The following is a 17,931-nucleotide window of genomic DNA, read 5'->3' as shown; positions in this document are numbered from 1 at the left end:
GAAAGTTGAAGGGCAAATTATTACAAACAGATGCGTTAGACTGCTACTGAATAAGAATGAGCTATTATTATTATTATTATGGAATTAGGTTTATTATAGGGCCTCTAATAATAACCTCGGTTCGTGCGTAATTACACACGTCGGCTATAGCAACACCCAGCTTTTAAACACACTTGGTAATTATAATAATGACTTATTATTATTATTAATATGAGCCTGAATTAAACAATTAAATTCGGCTCAATAGAGGAGAGACAGTCTACAGTGTCGTCCCACGCCGCTGACGAAAGATTGTACGCCGCCTCTTTTATTTGGACTTTCCCTGATTTCATGGCAACAGCTGTTTCTAAGGGAAGGGGGTCATAAACAGCCATCGCCTTTGATTACAAGAGGTTAAAAAAAAAAAAAGGTCGTAAAACAGTTCAAAGAAGAGGTGCGGTCCTTTCCAAAGGTTTCTCATTGTCTCATTGAGTTGAGTTTTTCCTTGCCCTGATGTGGGATCTGAACCAAGGCTTGTGCAGCCCTTTGAGACACTTGTGATTTAGGGCTGTATAAATAAACAATGATTGATTGATTGATACAAAATGAATGGATGGATCCCATATTCCAATATATGACTTATTATTATCTAAACTAAATGCAATATTTTCTATTGATATGAGGACTTTGGCCCTGTGATGAGGTGGCGACTTGTCCAGGGTGTACGCCGCCTTCCGCCCAATTGTAGTTGAAATAGGCACTAGAATAAGCGGTAGAAATGGATGGATGGATGGGATATGAGGACTTTGATTATGACAATTATATTTAATATATTATAGGGCCTCTAATAATAACCTTGGTTCGTGCGCAATAGCAACACCCAGCTTTTAAACACACTTGGTAATTATAATAATGACCTATTATTATTATTATTATTAATATGAGCCTGAATTAAACAGAATTAAATTCGGCTCAATAGAGGAGAGACAGTGTACAGTGTCGTCCCACGCCGCTGACGAAAGATTGTACGCCGCCTCTTTTATTTGGGCTTTCCCTGATTTCATGGCAACAGCTGTTTCTAAGGGAAGGGGGTCATAAACAGCCATCGCCTTTGATTACAAGAGGTTAAAAAAGAAAAGGTCGTAAAATAGTTCAAAGCGGTATTTTCCAAAGGTTTCTCATTGTCTCATTGAGTTGAGTTTTTCCTTGCCCTGATGTGGGATCTGAACCAAGGCTTGTGCAGCCCTTTGAGACACTTGTGATTTAGGGCTGTATAAATAAATATTGATTGATACAAAATGGATGGATCCCATATTCCAATATATGACTTATTATTATCTAAACTAAATGCAATATTTTCTACTGATATGAGGACTTTGGCCCTGTGATGAGGTGGCGACTTGTCCAGGGTGTACGCCGCCTTCCGCCCAATTGTAGTTGAAATAGGCACCAGAATAAGCGGTAGAAATGGATGGATGGATGGGATATGAGGACTTTGATTATGACCAAGATATTTAATATATTATAGGGCCTGTAATAAAAACCTTGGTTTGTGCGTAATTCCGCACGTCGGCAATAGCAACACCCAGCTTTTAAACACACTTGGTAATTATAATAATGACCTATTATTATTATTAATATGAGCCTGAATTAAACAGAATTAAATTCGGCTCAATAGAGGAGAGACAGTCTACAGTGTCGTCCCACGCCGCTGACGAAAGATTGTACGCCGCCTCTTTTATTTGGACTTTCCCTGATTACACGGCAACAGCTGTTTCTAAGGGAAGGGGGTCATAAACAGCCATCGCCTTTGATTACAAGAGGTTAAAAAAGAAAAGGTCGTAAAATAGTTCAAAGCGGTATTTTCCAAAGGTTTCTCATTGTCTCATTGGGTTGAGTTTTTCCTTGCCCTGATGTGGGATCTGAACCAAGGCTTGTGCACCCTTTGAGACACTTCTGATTTAGGGCTATATAAATAAACATTGATTGATTGATTGATACAGAATGAATAGATGGATCCCATATTCCAATATATGACTTATTATTATCTAACCTAAATGCAATATTTTCTATTGATATGAGGACTTTGGCCCTGTGATGAGGTGGCGACTTGTCCAGGGTGTACGCCGCCTTCCGCCCAATTGTAGTTGAACTAGGCACCAGAATAAGCGGTAGAAATGGATGGATGGATGGATGGGATATGAGGACTTTGATTATGACCAAGATATTTAATATATTATAGGGCCTCTAATAATAACCTCGGTTTGTGCGTAATTCCGCACGTCGGCTATAGCAACACCCAGCTTTTAAACACACTTGGTAATTATAATAATGACCTATTATTATTATTAATATGAGCCTGAATTAAACAGAATTAAATTCGGCTCAATAGAGGAGAGACAGTGTACAGTGTCGTCCCACGCCGCTGACGAAAGATTGTACGCCGCCTCTTTTATTTGGACTTTCCCTGATTTCATGGCAACAGCTGTTTCTAAGGGAAGAGGGTCATAAACAGCCATCGCCTTTGATTACAAGAGGTTAAAAAAGAAAAGGTCGTAAAACAGTTCAAAGCGGTATTTTCCAAAGGTTTCTCATTGTCTCATTGGGTTGAGTTTTTCCTTGCCCTGATGTGGGATCTGAACCAAGGCTTGTGCAGCCCTTTGAGACACTTGTGATTCAGGGCTATATAAATAAACATTGATTGATTGATTGATACAAAATGAATGGATGGATCCCATATTTCAATATATGACTTATTATTATCTAAACTAAATGCAATATTTTCTATTGATATGAGGACTTTGGCCCTGTGATGAGGTGGCGACTTGTCCAGGGTGTACCCCGCCTTCCGCCCAATTGTAGTTGAAATAGGCACCAGAATAAGCGGTAGAAATGGATGGATGGATGGGATATGAGGACTTTGATTATGACCATTATATTTAATATATTATAGGGCCTCTAATAATAACCTTGGTTCGTGCGCAATAGCAACACCCAGCTTTTAAACACACTTGGTAATTATAATAATGACCTATTATTATTATTGATATGAGCCTGAATTAAACAGAATTAAATTTGGCTCAATTGAGGAGAGACAGTGTACAGTGTCGTCCCACGCCGCTGACGAAAGATTGTACGCCGCCTCTTTTATTTGGACTTTCCCTGATTTCATGGCAACAGCTGTTTCTAAGGGAAGGGGGTCATAAACAGCCATCGCCTTTGATTACAAGAGGTTAAAAAAAAAAAAAGGTCGTAAAACAGTTCAAAGAAGAGGTGCGGTCCTTTCCAAAGGTTTCTCATTGTCTCATTGGGTTGAGTTTTTCCTTGCCCTGATGTGGGATCTGAACCAAGGCTTGTGCACCCTTTGAGACACTTCTGATTTAGGGCTATATAAATAAACATTGATTGATTGATTGATACAGAATGAATAGATGGATCCCATATTCCAATATATGACTTATTATTATCTAACCTAAATGCAATATTTTCTATTGATATGAGGACTTTGGCCCTGTGATGAGGTGGCGACTTGTCCAGGGTGTACGCCGCCTTCCGCCCAATTGTAGTTGAACTAGGCACCAGAATAAGCGGTAGAAATGGATGGATGGATGGGATATGAGGACTTTGATTATGACCAAGATATTTAATATATTATAGGGCCTCTAATAATAACCTTGGTTTGTGCGTAATTCCGCACGTCGGCAATAGCAACACCCAGCTTTTAAACACACTTGGTAATTATAATAATGACCTATTATTATTATTAATATCACCCTGAATTAAACAGAATTAAATTCGGCTCAATAGAGGAGAGACAGTCTACAGTGTCGTCCCACGCCGCTGACGAAAGATTGTACGCCGCCTCTTTTATTTGGACTTTCCCTGATTTCATGGCAACAGCTGTTTCTAAGGGAAGGGGGTCATAAACAGCCATCCCCTTTGATTACAAGAGGTTAAAAAAGAAAAGGTCGTAAAATAGTTCAAAGCGGTATTTTCCAAAGGTTTCTCATTGTCTCATTGGGTTGAGTTTTTCCTTGCCCTGATGTGGGATCTGAACCAAGGCTTGTGCAGCCCTTTGAGACACTTGTGATTTAGGGCTATATAAATAAACATTGATTGATTGATTGATACAAAATGGATGGATGGATCCCATATTCCATTATATGATTTATTATTATCTAAACTAAATGCAATATTTTCTATTGATATGAGGACTTTGGCTCTGTGATGAGGTGGCGACTTGTCCAGGGTGTACGCCGCCTTCCGCCCAATTGTAGTTCAAATAGGCACCAGAATAAGCGGTAGAAATGGATGGATGGATGGGATATGAGGACTTTGATTATGACCATTATATTTAATATATTATAGGGCCTCTAATAATAATGTTGTGATGATGCGCTCGGTTTGTGCGTAATTACACACGTCGGCAATAGCAACACCCAGCTTCTAAGCCAGGGGTCCCCAAACTACGGCTCGCGGGCCGGATACGGCCCACCAGCATCCAAAATCCGGCCCCAAGAAGTCCCAAGTTACAAAAAAATCTACTTTTTAAAAAAAAAAAAATTTTTTAATCTGCCCTTACTAGTCCATTTTCTACCGTCTCCTCGCCACTCAGGCCAATCATATTGTCTAAAAATGCATTTTAGTCTAACGTGACATGCAGCAAGTGCGCTCCTTGGTCAATTAGTGCAGAATATATATATAAATATATATGTGTGTATGTATATATATATATGTCATTCATCGTTCTGTTTTTAAGTTGTTTTACGAGTCTTCTTACATGTATTAGGAGTTTTTATGTGTTTTAGGAGTCTTTTTACGTGTTTTAGGAGTTTTTATGTGTTTTAGGAGTCTTGTTAAGTGTTTTAGGAGTCCTTTTACGTGTTTTAAGAGATTTTATATGTTTTAGGAGTCTTGTTGCGTCTTTTAGGAGTTTGTATGTGTTTTAGGAGTCCTTTTATGTGTTTTAGGAGTCCTTTTACGTGTTTTAGGAGTTTTTATGTGTTTTAGGAGTCTTGTTACGTGTTTTAGGAGTCCTTTTACGTGTTTTAGGAGTTTTTATGTGTTTTAGGAGTCTTGTTACGTGTTTTAGGAGTCCTTTTACTTGTTTTAGGAGTTTTTATGTGTTTTAGGAGTCTTGTTACGTGTTTTAGGAGTCCTTTTACGTGTTTTAGGAGTTTTTATATGTTTTAGGAGTCTTGTTACGTGTTTTAGGAGTCCTTTTACGTGTTTTAGGAGTTTTTATATGTTATAGGAGTCTTGTTACGTGTTTTAGGAGTTTTTATATGTTTTAGGAGTCTTGTTACGTGTTTTAGGAGTCCTTTTACGTGTTTTAGGAGTCCTTTTACGTGTTTTAGGAGTTTTTATGTGTTTTAGGAGTCTTGTTACGTATTTTAGGAGTCCTTTTATGTGTTTTAGGAGTCTTTTTACGTGTTGTAGGAGTTTTTATATGTTTTAGGAGTCTTGTTACGTGTTTTAGGAGTCCTTTTACGTGTTTTAGGAGTTTTTATGTGTTTTAGGAGTCTTGTTACATATTTTAGGAGTCCTTTTATGTGTTTTAGGAGTCCTTTTACATGTTTTCGGAGTTTTTATGTGTTTTAGGAGTCTTATTTTGTGTTTTAGGAGTCTTGTTACGTGTTATAGGAGTCTTTTTACGTGTTATAGGAGTTTTTATGTGTTTTAGGAGTCTTTTTACATGTTTTAGGAGTCCTTTTACGTGTTTTAGGAGTTTTTATGTGTTTTAGGAGTCTTATTATGTGTTTTAGGAGTCTTGTTACGTGTTTTAGGAGTCCTTTTACGTGTTTTAGGAGTTTTTATGTGTTTTAGGAGTTTTATTATGTGTTTAAGGAGTCTTGTTACTTGTTTTAGGAGTCCTTTTACGTGTTTTAGGAGTTTTTATGTGTTTTAGGTGTTTTTATGTGTTTTAGGAGTCTTGTTACGCGTTTTAGGAGTCCTTTTACGTGTTTAAGGAGTTTTTATGTGTTTTAGGAGTCTTATTATGTGTTTAAGGAGTCTTGTTATGTGTTTTAGGAGTCCTTTTATGTGTTGTAGGTGTTTTTATGTGTTTTAGGAGTCTTGTTACGCGTTTTAGGAGTAATGTATGTTTTAGATGTCACTGTGCATCTCCAAGGAGTAATTTTATGTGTTTTAGAGTCATTTTTAATGTTTTAGAAGTTAGTTGTTGTGTTTTTAAATGTTTTACTAGTCATTTTAATGTGTTAAGTCATTTTATGCATTTGTGTTTCGCACAAGAGGTAGAACATCTCACTCTGTGTTTTCTAGAATCTCTCTGTGTGTGTGTGTGTGTGTGTGTGTGTGTGTGTGTGTGTGTGTGTGTGTGTGTGTGTGTGTGTGTGTGTGTATATATATACATATGTGTGTATATATACATGTACATTTATACACACATATATACAGGTGTATACACATATGTATGTGTGTGTGTATATATATATATATATATATATATATATATATATATATATATATTATTTTGTGCGGCCCCCATTCAAATTGTTTTAACACAATGCGGCCCCGTAGTCAAAAAGTTTGGGGACCCCTGTTCAAAACAGTTATTTTAAAGTCTATATAAAATATTTATCAAGTCATATAAGTGCTTTGTTGGTGAGAATGCTGCACATACCCGTTCCGCCGGTGTCTGATGGCCTGGTTGTCCCTGATGGTCTGGTTGCCCGGCAGGAGGTCCGGATGTTGCCCGTCCATGACTTCCAGGTAGTTCCTGCTGCTCATCTCCACCTCGTTGGCCTTCTCCTCGAACAGAACTTGTCCGCTCAGCTTGTTGAACACGATGGTGTTCATCTCGGGCCAGATAGTGTCCGACTTGCGCAAAAACGTCAGCGTCCCCTCGGGTGCCTCACAGTGCGCCACTGTGGAAGGGAAAGTGTACATATATATATTTTTAATCAGTGGTTCTCAACCTTTTTTTTAATTCAAGTACCCCCTAATCAGAGCAAAGCATTTTTGGTAGAAAAAAAGAGATAAAGAAGTAAAATACAGCACTATGTCATCAGTTTCTGATTCATTAAATTGTATAAGAGTGCAAAATATTGCTCATTTGTAGTGGTCTTTCTTGAACTATTTGGAAAAAAAGATATAAAAATAACTCAAAACTTGTTGAAAAATAAACAAGTGATTCAATTATAAATAAATATTTCCACACATAGAAGTAATCATCAACTTAAAGTGCCCTCTTTGGGGATTGTAATAGAGATCCATCTGGATTCATCAACTTACTTCTAAACATTTCTTCACAAAAAAAGAAATCTGTAACATCAATATTTATGGAACATGTCCACAAAAAATTCTAGCTGTCAATACTGAATATTGCATTCTTTTCCCACTTTATGAACTTACATTCATATTTTGTTGAAGTATTATTCAATAAATATATTTATGAAGGATTTTTGAATTGTTGCTATTTTTTAGAATATTTAAAAAAAATCTCACGTGCCCCTTGGCATACCTTCAAGTACCCCCAGGGGTACGCGTACCCACATTTGAGAACCACTGTTTTAAATGACAACCGACGCATAAACGCAAATGTCGCGAAAACGTTTATTTTAAGGCAGAAATAAATAGAAACATGTTTCATGCGGGTAAACAAAGTAGGAATTAAATACAAAATAATACATATTTTTGACTATATTGAGGCATGCGCTTTGTTTGTTTTTTTGTGTTTTTTTTTAAAAGGGCAATCTGATAAATAATCCATCCATCCATCCATTTTTCCGCTTATCCGAGGTTGGGTCGCGGGGGCAGCAGCCTAAGCAAGGAAGCCCAGTCTTCCCTCTCCCCAGCCACTTGGTCCAGCTCTTCCCGGGGGATCCCGAGGCGTTCCCAGGCCAACCGGGAGACATAGTCTTCCCAACATGTCCTTGGTCTTCCCCGTGGCCTCCTACTGGTCGGACGTGGCCGAAACACCTCCCCAGGGAGGCGTTCGGGTGCCATCCCTGACCAGATACCCAAATGGTTCGGGCAGATAAGTAATCACAAGTGATAAAAACACAAATACGGATGGTTGGATGGGTTCTGCAGTGTGCTACTAAAACTCGTTGGATTACATCCTCCTCTTTCTACTATCAAGGTGAGAGGAATTATCTATGATCTAAAACAGGGGTGTCCAAAGTACAGCCTGGGTGTCTTCAATGGTGTCTTCAAAATTGGGCCACGAGACCAAAAAGCAATTCGGCCCGGGTGTTTTCATATAATATACAACTAGTCGAGGGACAAGCGGTAGAAAATGGGTGGATGGATGGATACAACTAGTCAAGGGCTTTATAAATAAAGTTGGTAGGTCCGATAGCTGCTCTTTTGTCACCCTCCGGTGGCCAATGAAAGTAACACAATCTATTTTAACATCAATGCGAACTCATGCAAAGCATTTATTTATATGACCCAATCCAAACAGTGCAGAAAAAAAAATGTCACACACAACACAGCCTGCTCACGGAAAATAACTTTATTGTATCTGGTTTTATGCGGAACCATTTATTTGAAGCCCAAAATAAATAAACTGTTCCAGTCCGGTAAACAAAGTCGGAATTAAATATATAATAATACATTTTTTATTTTTTATTTTATGAATTCATTAATCAATACAGTTAAACAATGCAATAAATTCCAAAACCAAACCCGACCCAGCAACACTCAGAATAGCAATAAAGGACACACAAACATGACACGTTACAATCCAAAAGTAGCAAAACTAAAATTAATATTATCAATATTATTAATAATTTCTAAATACCAGTGATTAAAAATCCCTCATTGATAAACATTAATACATTTTTTTTAACAAATTAAAATAATACATATTTTTGAATATGTTGACGCATGCAATCTGTTTATCCATCCATCCATCCATTTCTACCGCTTATTCCCTTTCGGGGTCGCGGGGGGCACTGGCGCCTATCTCAGCTACAATCGGGCGGAAGGCAGGGTACACCCTGGACAAGTCGCCACCTCATCGACAGACAACATTCACACTCACATTCACACACTAGGGCCAATTTAGTGTTGCCAAAGGGCGATCTGATAAAAAATCACAAGTGCAAAAGCGGGGGAAAAAAAGCGACAAGCGGTAGGAAAACGGATGGGTTCTGCAGTGCACTACTAAAACATGTCAACGTGTATAACATAAAAAACAATTGTGCAATATGCAAATAAACAAACAGTGCAAGTGCATCAAATTAAAAACAATGTTCCACATTGTCATTGTGGGGTATTGTGTGCGGAATTTTGAGGAGCAAAAACATTTATTTTTACTTGGCTGTAACATGAAAGGTGTGAATACTTTCTGGAGGTTTTCTGCTGATGTTGGCACCACTAAAATAAAAAGGACAAATCTTCACAAAAATATTTGCGTTGGTTGGAATTTTCACATCATTTAATGTATTTTAAAAAAAAAAGAAAGTAGTAAAAGTGCTGTTACCTGTGTCTGCCTCCCCCTGAGTCAGTCCGCGGTGTAGAGCAGTAATCCAGTGTCCTCTCGCCCATGCCCCGCTCATCTGTTCCCCTCCGGAGGTCCCGAGCCCAAACTCCGCGCCGCGCGGCTCCTCCGCGGCTTTAAGCGCGGACCTGCAGCGCTCCGCCCGGGACTCTGAATATGTCGCCGCGCTCATGTTTCCTCGCACACAAGCGGAGGCTGCGAACATACTGGGGATACTTTAGGCCGGTTCATGGGCAGGGCCGGCAGGGGGGAGGAGGAGGAGGAGGCGGCCGCTGCCACAACTTACTCACTTTCTCACCAGCCCTGCATCACCGCAATGATGATTGCATATGCAAGGGACAAGCGGTAGGAAATGGACGGATGGATTTAAAAGACGTCCCATGTACATGAAACTGAAAATAAACCTCAAAATGACCTGTGGTCACCATATCTGAGTTTTACATCTTATCTTGTAAGTAGACGCAGCATTGGCTGCTGTGATGCGAGAAATTGGGCCGCCATCTTGAAGTGGTGATGAGGAGCCTAAACTGGGAGTTGACAGGTAGAAAAAAAAGATGCTAAACTGACAGTTGACAGGTAGAAAAGAAACTTGCTAAACTGACTGTTGACAGGTAGAAAAGAAACATGCTAAACTGACAGTTGACAGGTAGAAAACAAAGATGCTAAACTGACAGTTGACAGGTAGAAAACAAAGATGCTGAACGGACAGTTGACAGGTAGAAAACAAAGATGCTAAACTGACGGTTGACAGGTAGAAAACAAAGATGCTAAACTGACAGTTGACAGGTAGAAAAGAAACATGCTAAACTGACAATTGACAGGTAGAAGACAAAGATGCTAAACGGACAGTTGACAGGTAGAAAACAAATATTTTAAACTGACAGTTGACAGTTAGAAAACAAAGATGCTAAACTGACAGTTGACAGGTAGAAAAGAAACATGCTAAACTGACAGTTGACAGGTAGAAAACAAAGATGCTGAACGGACAGTTGACAGGTAGAAGAATAGGATGCTAAACTGACAGTTGACAGGTAAAAAACAAAGCCGCTAAACTGAGTTGACAGGTAGAAAACAAAGATGCTAAACTGACAGTTGACAGGTAGAAAACAAAGATGCTAAACTGAGAGTTTACAGGTATGAAACAAAGACGCTAAACTGACAGTTGACAGGTAGAAAAAAAACATGCTAAACTGACAGTTGACAGGTAGAAAACAAAGATGCTAAACTGACAGTTGACAGGTAGAAAAGAAACATGCTAAACTGAAAATTGACAGGTAGAAGACAAAGATGCTAAACTGACAGTTGACAGGTAGAAAACAAAGATGCTAAACTGACAGTTGACAGGTAGAAAACAAATATGCTTAACTGACAGTTGACAGGTAAAAACAAAGACGCTAAACTGACAGTTGACAGGTACAAAAGAAACATGCTAAACTGACAGTTGACATGTAGAAAACAAAGATGCTAAACTGACAGTTGACAGGTAGAAAAACAAAGATGCTAAACTGACTGTTGACAGGTAGAGAACAAAGACGCTAAATTGACCGTTGACAGGTAGAAAACAAACATGCTAAACTGACGGTTGACAGGTAGAAAAGAAACATGCTAAACTGACAGTTAGAAAACAAAGATGCTAAACTGACAGTTGACAGGTAGAAAAACAAAGATGCTAAACTGACAGTTGACAGGTAGAAAAGAATCATGCTAAACTGACAGTTGACAGGTAGAAAAAAAACATGCTAAACTGACAGTTGACAGGTAGAAAAACAAAGATGCTAAACTGACAGTTGACAGGTAGAAAAGAAACATGCTAAACTGGCAGTTGACAGGTAGAAAACAAAGATGCTAAACCGACAGTTGACAGGTAGAAAACAAAGATGCTAAACCGACAGTTGACAGGTAGAAAAGAAAGATGCTAAACTGACAATTGACAGGTAGAAAACAAATATGCTAAACTGACAGTTGACAGGTAGAAAACAAAGATGCTAAACTGACAGTTGACATGTAGAAAACAAAGATGCTAAACTGACAGTTGACAGGTAGAAAACAAAGATGCTAAACTGACAGTTGACAGGTAGAAAAGAAACATGCTAAACTGACAATTGACAGGTAGAAGACAAAGATGCTAAACGGACAGTTGACAGGTAGAAAACAAATATTTTAAACTGACAGTTGACAGTTAGAAAACAAAGATGCTAAACTGACAGTTGACAGGTAGAAAAGAAACATGCTAAACTGACAGTTGACAGGTAGAAAACAAAGATGCTGAACGGACAGTTGACAGGTAGAAGAATAGGATGCTAAACTGACAGTTGACAGGTAAAAAACAAAGCCGCTAAACTGAGTTGACAGGTAGAAAACAAAGATGCTAAACTGACAGTTGACAGGTAGAAAACAAAGATGCTAAACTGACAGTTGACAGGTATGAAACAAAGACGCTAAACTGACAGTTGACAGGTAGAAAAAAAACATGCTAAACTGACAGTTGACAGGTAGAAAACAAAGATGCTAAACTGACAGTTGACAGCTAGAAAAGAAACATGCTAAACTGAAAATTGACAGGTAGAAGACAAAGATGCTAAACTGACAGTTGACAGGTAGAAAACAAAGATGCTAAACTGACAGTTGACAGGTAAAAAACAAAGACGCTAAACTGACAGTTGACAGGTACAAAAGAAACATGCTAAACTGACAGTTGACATGTAGAAAACAAAGATGCTAAACTGACAGTTGACAGGTAGAAAAACAAAGATGCTAAACTGACAGTTGACAGGTAGAGAACAAAGACGCTAAACTGACCGTTGACAGGTAGAAAACAAACATGCTAAACTGACGGTTGACAGGTAGAAAAGAAACATGCTAAACTGACAGGTAGAAAACAAAGATGCTAAACCGACAGTTGACAGGTAGAAAACAAAGATGCTAAACCGACAGTTGACAGGTAGAAAAGAAAGATGCTAAACTGACAGTTGACAGGTAGAAAACAAAGATGCTAAACTGACAGTTGACAGGTAAAAAACAAAGATGCTAAACTGACAGTTGACAGGTAGAAAACAAAGATGCTGAACGGACAGTTGACAGGTAGAAAACAAAGATGCTAAACTGACAGTTGACAGGTAGAAAACAAAAATGCTAAACCGACAGTTTACAGGTATGAAACAAAGATGCTAAACTGACAGTTGACAGGTAGAAAAACAAAGATGCTAAACTGACGGTTGACAGGTAGAGAACAAAGATGCTAAATTGACAGTTGGCAGGTAGAAAATAAAGATGCTAAACTGACAGTTGACAGGTAGAAAACAAAGATGCTAAACTGACAGTTGACAGGTAGAAAACAAAGATGCTAAACTGACAGTTGACAGGTAGAAAAGAAACATGCTAAACTGACAATTGACAGGTAGAAGACAAAGATGCCAAACGGACAGTTGACAGGTAGAAAACAAATATTTTAAACTGACAGTTGACAGTTAGAAAACAAAGATGCTAAACTGACAGTTGACAGGTAGAAAAGAAACATGCTAAACTGACAGTTGACAGGTAGAAAACAAAGATGCTGAACGGACAGTTGACAGGTAGAAGAATAGGATGCTAAACTGACAGTTGACAGGTAAAAAACAAAGCCGCTAAACTGAGTTGACAGGTAGAAAACAAAGATGCTAAACTGACAGTTGACAGGTAGAAAACAAAGATGCTAAACTGACAGTTGACAGGTATGAAACAAAGACGCTAAACTGACAGTTGACAGGTAGAAAAAAAACATGCTAAACTGACAGTTGACAGGTAGAAAACAAAGATTCTAAACTGACAGTTGACAGGTAGAAAAGAAACATGCTAAACTGAAAATTGACAGGTAGAAGACAAAGATGCTAAACTGACAGTTGACAGGTAGAAAACAAAGATGCTAAACTGACAGTTGACAGGTAGAAAACAAATATGCTTAACTGACAGTTGACAGGTAAAAAACAAAGACGCTAAACTGACAGTTGACAGGTACAAAAGAAACATGCTAAACTGACAGTTGACATGTAGAAAACAAAGATGCTAAACTGACAGTTGACAGGTAGAAAAACAAAGATGCTAAACTGACAGTTGACAGGTAGAGAACAAAGACGCTAAACTGACCGTTGACAGGTAGAAAACAAACATGCTAAACTGACGGTTGACAGGTAGAAAAGAAACATGCTAAACTGACAGTTAGAAAACAAAGATGCTAAACTGACAGTTGACAGGTAGAAAAACAAAGATGCTAAACTGACAGTTGACAGGTAGAAAAGAAACATGCTAAACTGACAGTTGACAGGTAGAAAAAAACATGCTAAACTGACAGTTGACAGGTAGAAAAACAAAGATGCTAAACTGACAGTTGACAGGTAGAAAAGAAACATGCTAAACTGGCAGTTGACAGGTAGAAAACAAAGATGCTAAACCGACAGTTGACAGGTAGAAAACAAAGATGCTAAACCGACAGTTGACCGGTAGAAAAGAAAGATGCTAAACAGACAATTGACAGGTAGAAAACAAATATGCTAAACTGACAGTTGACAGGTAGAAAACAAAGATGCTAAACTGACAGTTGACATGTAGAAAACAAAGATGCTAAACTGACAGTTGACAGGTAGAAACAAAGATGCTAAACTGATAGTTGAAAGGTAGAATACAAAGATGCTAAACTGACAGTTGACCGGTAGAAACAAAGATGCTAAACTGATAGTTGAAAGGTAGAATACAAAGATGCTAAACTGACAGTTGACAGGTAGAAAACAAAGATGCTAAACTGACAGTTGACAAGTTGAAAACAAAGATGCTAAACTGATAAAGTTAAATGTTCTGCGTAAATACATCTGTATCTTATTGTGCAAATGTATAAACACTAAACCTTATATTTTATTTATGTAAAATACACAATGGACGTTATACTTATGCATTGTTTATATTTTCAGTCGTACAAACCCAAGTAAAGGAAGATTTATAAATAAATAAAACTGAGGAAGGAAAATATTTCAAAAGAAGGAAAATCCATCATCAAAACTGTCCTAGCGTCAATTTCTTCATGCTGTTAACTATCTGTTTAGCTGCACACGCTGGAATCGAATAGCGAGTACAGAATAAACACCTTTGCCTTAAGTTAAATTTTTGTTGTAGAAGTTAAAGTTCTGCGTAAATACATCTGTATTTTATTGCGTGAATGTGTAAACACTAAACCTTATGTTTTATTAATGTAAAATCCACTATGGACGTTATACTTATGCAATGTTTATATTTTCAGTTGTACAAACCCAAGTAAAGGAAGATTTCTAAAGAAATAAAACTGAGGAAGGAAAACATTTCAAAAGAAGGAAAATCCATCGTCAAAACTTTTGAAGCTTCGGTTTCTTCATGCTGTTAACTATCTGTTTAGCTGCACACGCTGGAATCGAGTAACGAGGACAGGATAATGAATTTATTGACACTGCAGTGTGAAAGCTGACATGTTTACTTTGTATTTAAGTAAAAGCTGTCTCAAAAGAAATATAACCTGGAGAGGCACTTTCTAAAGAAACATCCAAACGTCGACATCCGCCCCGCTGACAGGGCCCCCTCTCCAGGCAAGGTCGTGGCAGGTAACAAAAGTTCACCTCAGGTGAGAAGGAAAGCCCACATAAGTTAGGAAAACAAACCCTCTTTGACCTTAATTAGCGGTGATTACACGACTGGACTCCCCAGAGGAGAGCACGTTTGCACAGTCTGTTAGTAAAAGTGAACTTCCCCCAGTTAAATGAAAATAAGCACAAATAAACGGTAATTACACGGATCCCCAACTCTTCTTATGGGACCTGCTGCTTAGTCACGTCCTTCCAATCACTACTTTGGATAAACCCCAGAGGAACACTCAGCTGAGGGCCTCGGAACCTCTGACTCACGAGCACATTACGTGACGGCTTTTATAACGCCAGTCAATGAGAGGCTTGATCGGACGCAATCAGCAGCCGTGTGGCTGCAAACGGTCACAATCCACCTTTTTTTTTGATTCGGAATGTTGGCAAAACCGGCTCGGATTGAGTTTGCTTGGCTGCCGGCGGAGTCATTTCTGTTGCAGGAAAAACGCCAGGACTGTGTTTGATAGCAGCTTGGGCCTTAGGGAGCTTGTAATTACAGGAAAAAGCAATATGTTGAAAGTTGGTTAGAATGCCGTGCATCTTTAAAGGTGAAAGGGCGGGAATAAAACTCATACGAACCAAAGAAACTGCTACAAAAATAATTCGCAGTATAAGGATCAGAAGCAGAAATACTTTATTAATCCCCGAAGGGAAATTACCATTTTCAGCACAATCCCATTCAAGAGCAGACAAACATTACAGGGGGACGGAACAGGATCAAACATTACAGGGAGACAGAACAGGATCAAGCATTACAGGGAGACAGAACAGGATCAAGCATTACAGGGAGACAGAACAGGATCAAACATTACAGGGAGACAGAACAGGATCAAACATTACAGGGAGACAGAAAAGGTTCAAACATTACAGGGAGAAAGAACAGGATCAAACATTACAGGGAGACAGAACAGGATCAAGCATTACAGGGAGACAGAAGAGGATCAAGCATTACAGGGAGACAGAACAGGATCAAACATTACAGGGAGACAGAACAGGATCAAGCATTACAGGGAGACGGAACAGGATCAAACATTACAGGGAGACAGAACAGGGTCAAACATTACAGGGAGACAGAACAGGATCAAACATTACAGGGAGACAGAATGAATTGATTACCAGGAATTGATTAACGTGGACCCGGACTTAAACAAGTTGAAAAACTTATTGGGGTGTTACCATTTATTGGTCAATTGTACGGAATATGTACTGAACTGTGCAAACTACTAATAAAAGTATCAATCAATCAATCAAACAGGATCAAGCATTGCAAGGAGACAAAACAGGATCAAGCATTACAGGGAGACGGAACAGGATCAAGCATTACAGGGAGACAGAACAGGATCAAACATTACAGGGAGACAGAACAGGATCAAGCATTACAGGGAGACAGAACAAGATCAAACACTACAGGGAGACAGAACAGGATCAAACTGTACAGGGAGACAGAACAGGATCAAACATTACAGGGAGACAGAAAGGGGATTAAACATTACAGGGAGACAGAACAGGATCAAACATTACAGGGAGACAGAACAGGATCAAGCATTACAGGGAGACAGAACAGGATCAAGCATTACAGAGTGACAGAACAGGATCAAACATTACAGGGAGACGGAACAGGATCAAGCATTACAGGGAGACAGAACAAGATCAAACATTACAGGGAGACAGAACAGGATCAAACTGTACAGGGAGACAGAACAGGATCAAACATTACAGGGAAACAGAACAGGATCAAACATTACAGGGAGACAAAACAGGATCAAGCATTACAGGGAGACAGAACTGGATCAAACATTACAGGGAGACAGAACAGGATCAAACAGTACAGGGAGACAGAACAGGATCAAACATTACAGGGAGACAGAACTGGATCAAACATTACAGGGAGACAGAACAGGATCAAACAGTACAGGGAGACAGAACAGGATCAAACATTACAGAGAGACGGAACAGGATCGCTGACGGGTCTGCCAACTTCCGGCGCCCCTTACAAAAAAGGTTAGATACAGGTAAACAATGGGTGGTGGAGGGTCCAGACTGAGGCCAAGGGTAAAAACAACTCATAGCCATAGCACACCCCTCCTACATGTGTGTAAGAGGGAAACATCAAATACAAACCCCGATACCATATGAGTTGGGAAATGGTGTTAGATGGAAATATAAACGGAATACATCCATCCATCCATTTCTACCACTTATTCCCTTTGGGGTCGCGGGGGGCAATGATTTGCAAATCCTTTTCAACCCATATTCAGTTGAATATGCTACAAAGACAACATATTTGATGTTCAAACCGATAATCATTAACTTTAGAATTTGATGCCAGCAACACGTGAGAAAGAAGTTGGGGAAAGGTGGCAATAAATACTGATAAAGTTGAGGAATGCTCATCAAAAACTTATTTGGAACATGCCACAGGTGTGCAAGCTAATTTGGAACAGGTGGGTGCCATGATTGGCTATAAAAACAGCTTCCCAAAAAATGCTCAGCCTTTCACAAGAAAGGATGCAGTCCAGACATGTCTCCCATGGAAAATGTGTGGCGCATTATGAAGCGTAAAATACGACAGCGGAGACCCCGGACTGTTGAAGGACTGAAGCTCTACATAAAACAAGAATGGGAAAGAATTCCACTTTCAAAGCTTCAACAATTAGTTTCCTCAGTTCCCAAACGTTTATTGAGTGTTGTTAAAAGAAAAGGTGATGTAACACAGTGGTGAACATGCCCTTTCCCAACTACTTTGGCACGTGTTGCAGCCATGAAATCCTAAGTTAATTATTTGCAAAAAAAAATTAAGTTGATGAGTTTGAACATCAAATATGTTGTCTTTGTAGCATATTGAGT

The 17,931-nt window shown here is 38.9% G+C and overlaps 2 protein-coding genes across 8 annotated transcripts in view; one reads left to right on the top strand and one right to left on the bottom strand.

Annotated features, from left to right (window-relative positions):
• The window catches only part of mkxa (mohawk homeobox a), a 78,283-nt gene extending 68,644 nt beyond the window's left edge, over positions 1-9,639 (bottom strand). The window contains exons 1-2 of the mRNA XM_061922356.1: positions 9,431-9,639; positions 6,623-6,866 (exon numbers count right to left, since the gene is read on the bottom strand). Coding sequence (XP_061778340.1) covers positions 6,623-6,866; positions 9,431-9,620 — 434 coding nt within the window. The 5' untranslated portion in view covers positions 9,621-9,639. The remainder of the gene's footprint in view (positions 1-6,622; positions 6,867-9,430) is intronic.
• The window catches only part of rab18a (RAB18A, member RAS oncogene family), a 204,476-nt gene that overhangs the window by 151,628 nt on the left and 34,917 nt on the right, over positions 1-17,931 (top strand). The gene's annotated exons all lie outside the window — the stretch shown is intronic.

The sequence above is a fragment of the Nerophis ophidion genome, linkage group LG15, assembly GCF_033978795.1.
Source record: "Nerophis ophidion isolate RoL-2023_Sa linkage group LG15, RoL_Noph_v1.0, whole genome shotgun sequence".
NCBI lineage: Eukaryota > Metazoa > Chordata > Actinopteri > Syngnathiformes > Syngnathidae > Nerophis > Nerophis ophidion.
This window is presented reverse-complemented; position numbering and strand designations above follow the sequence as displayed.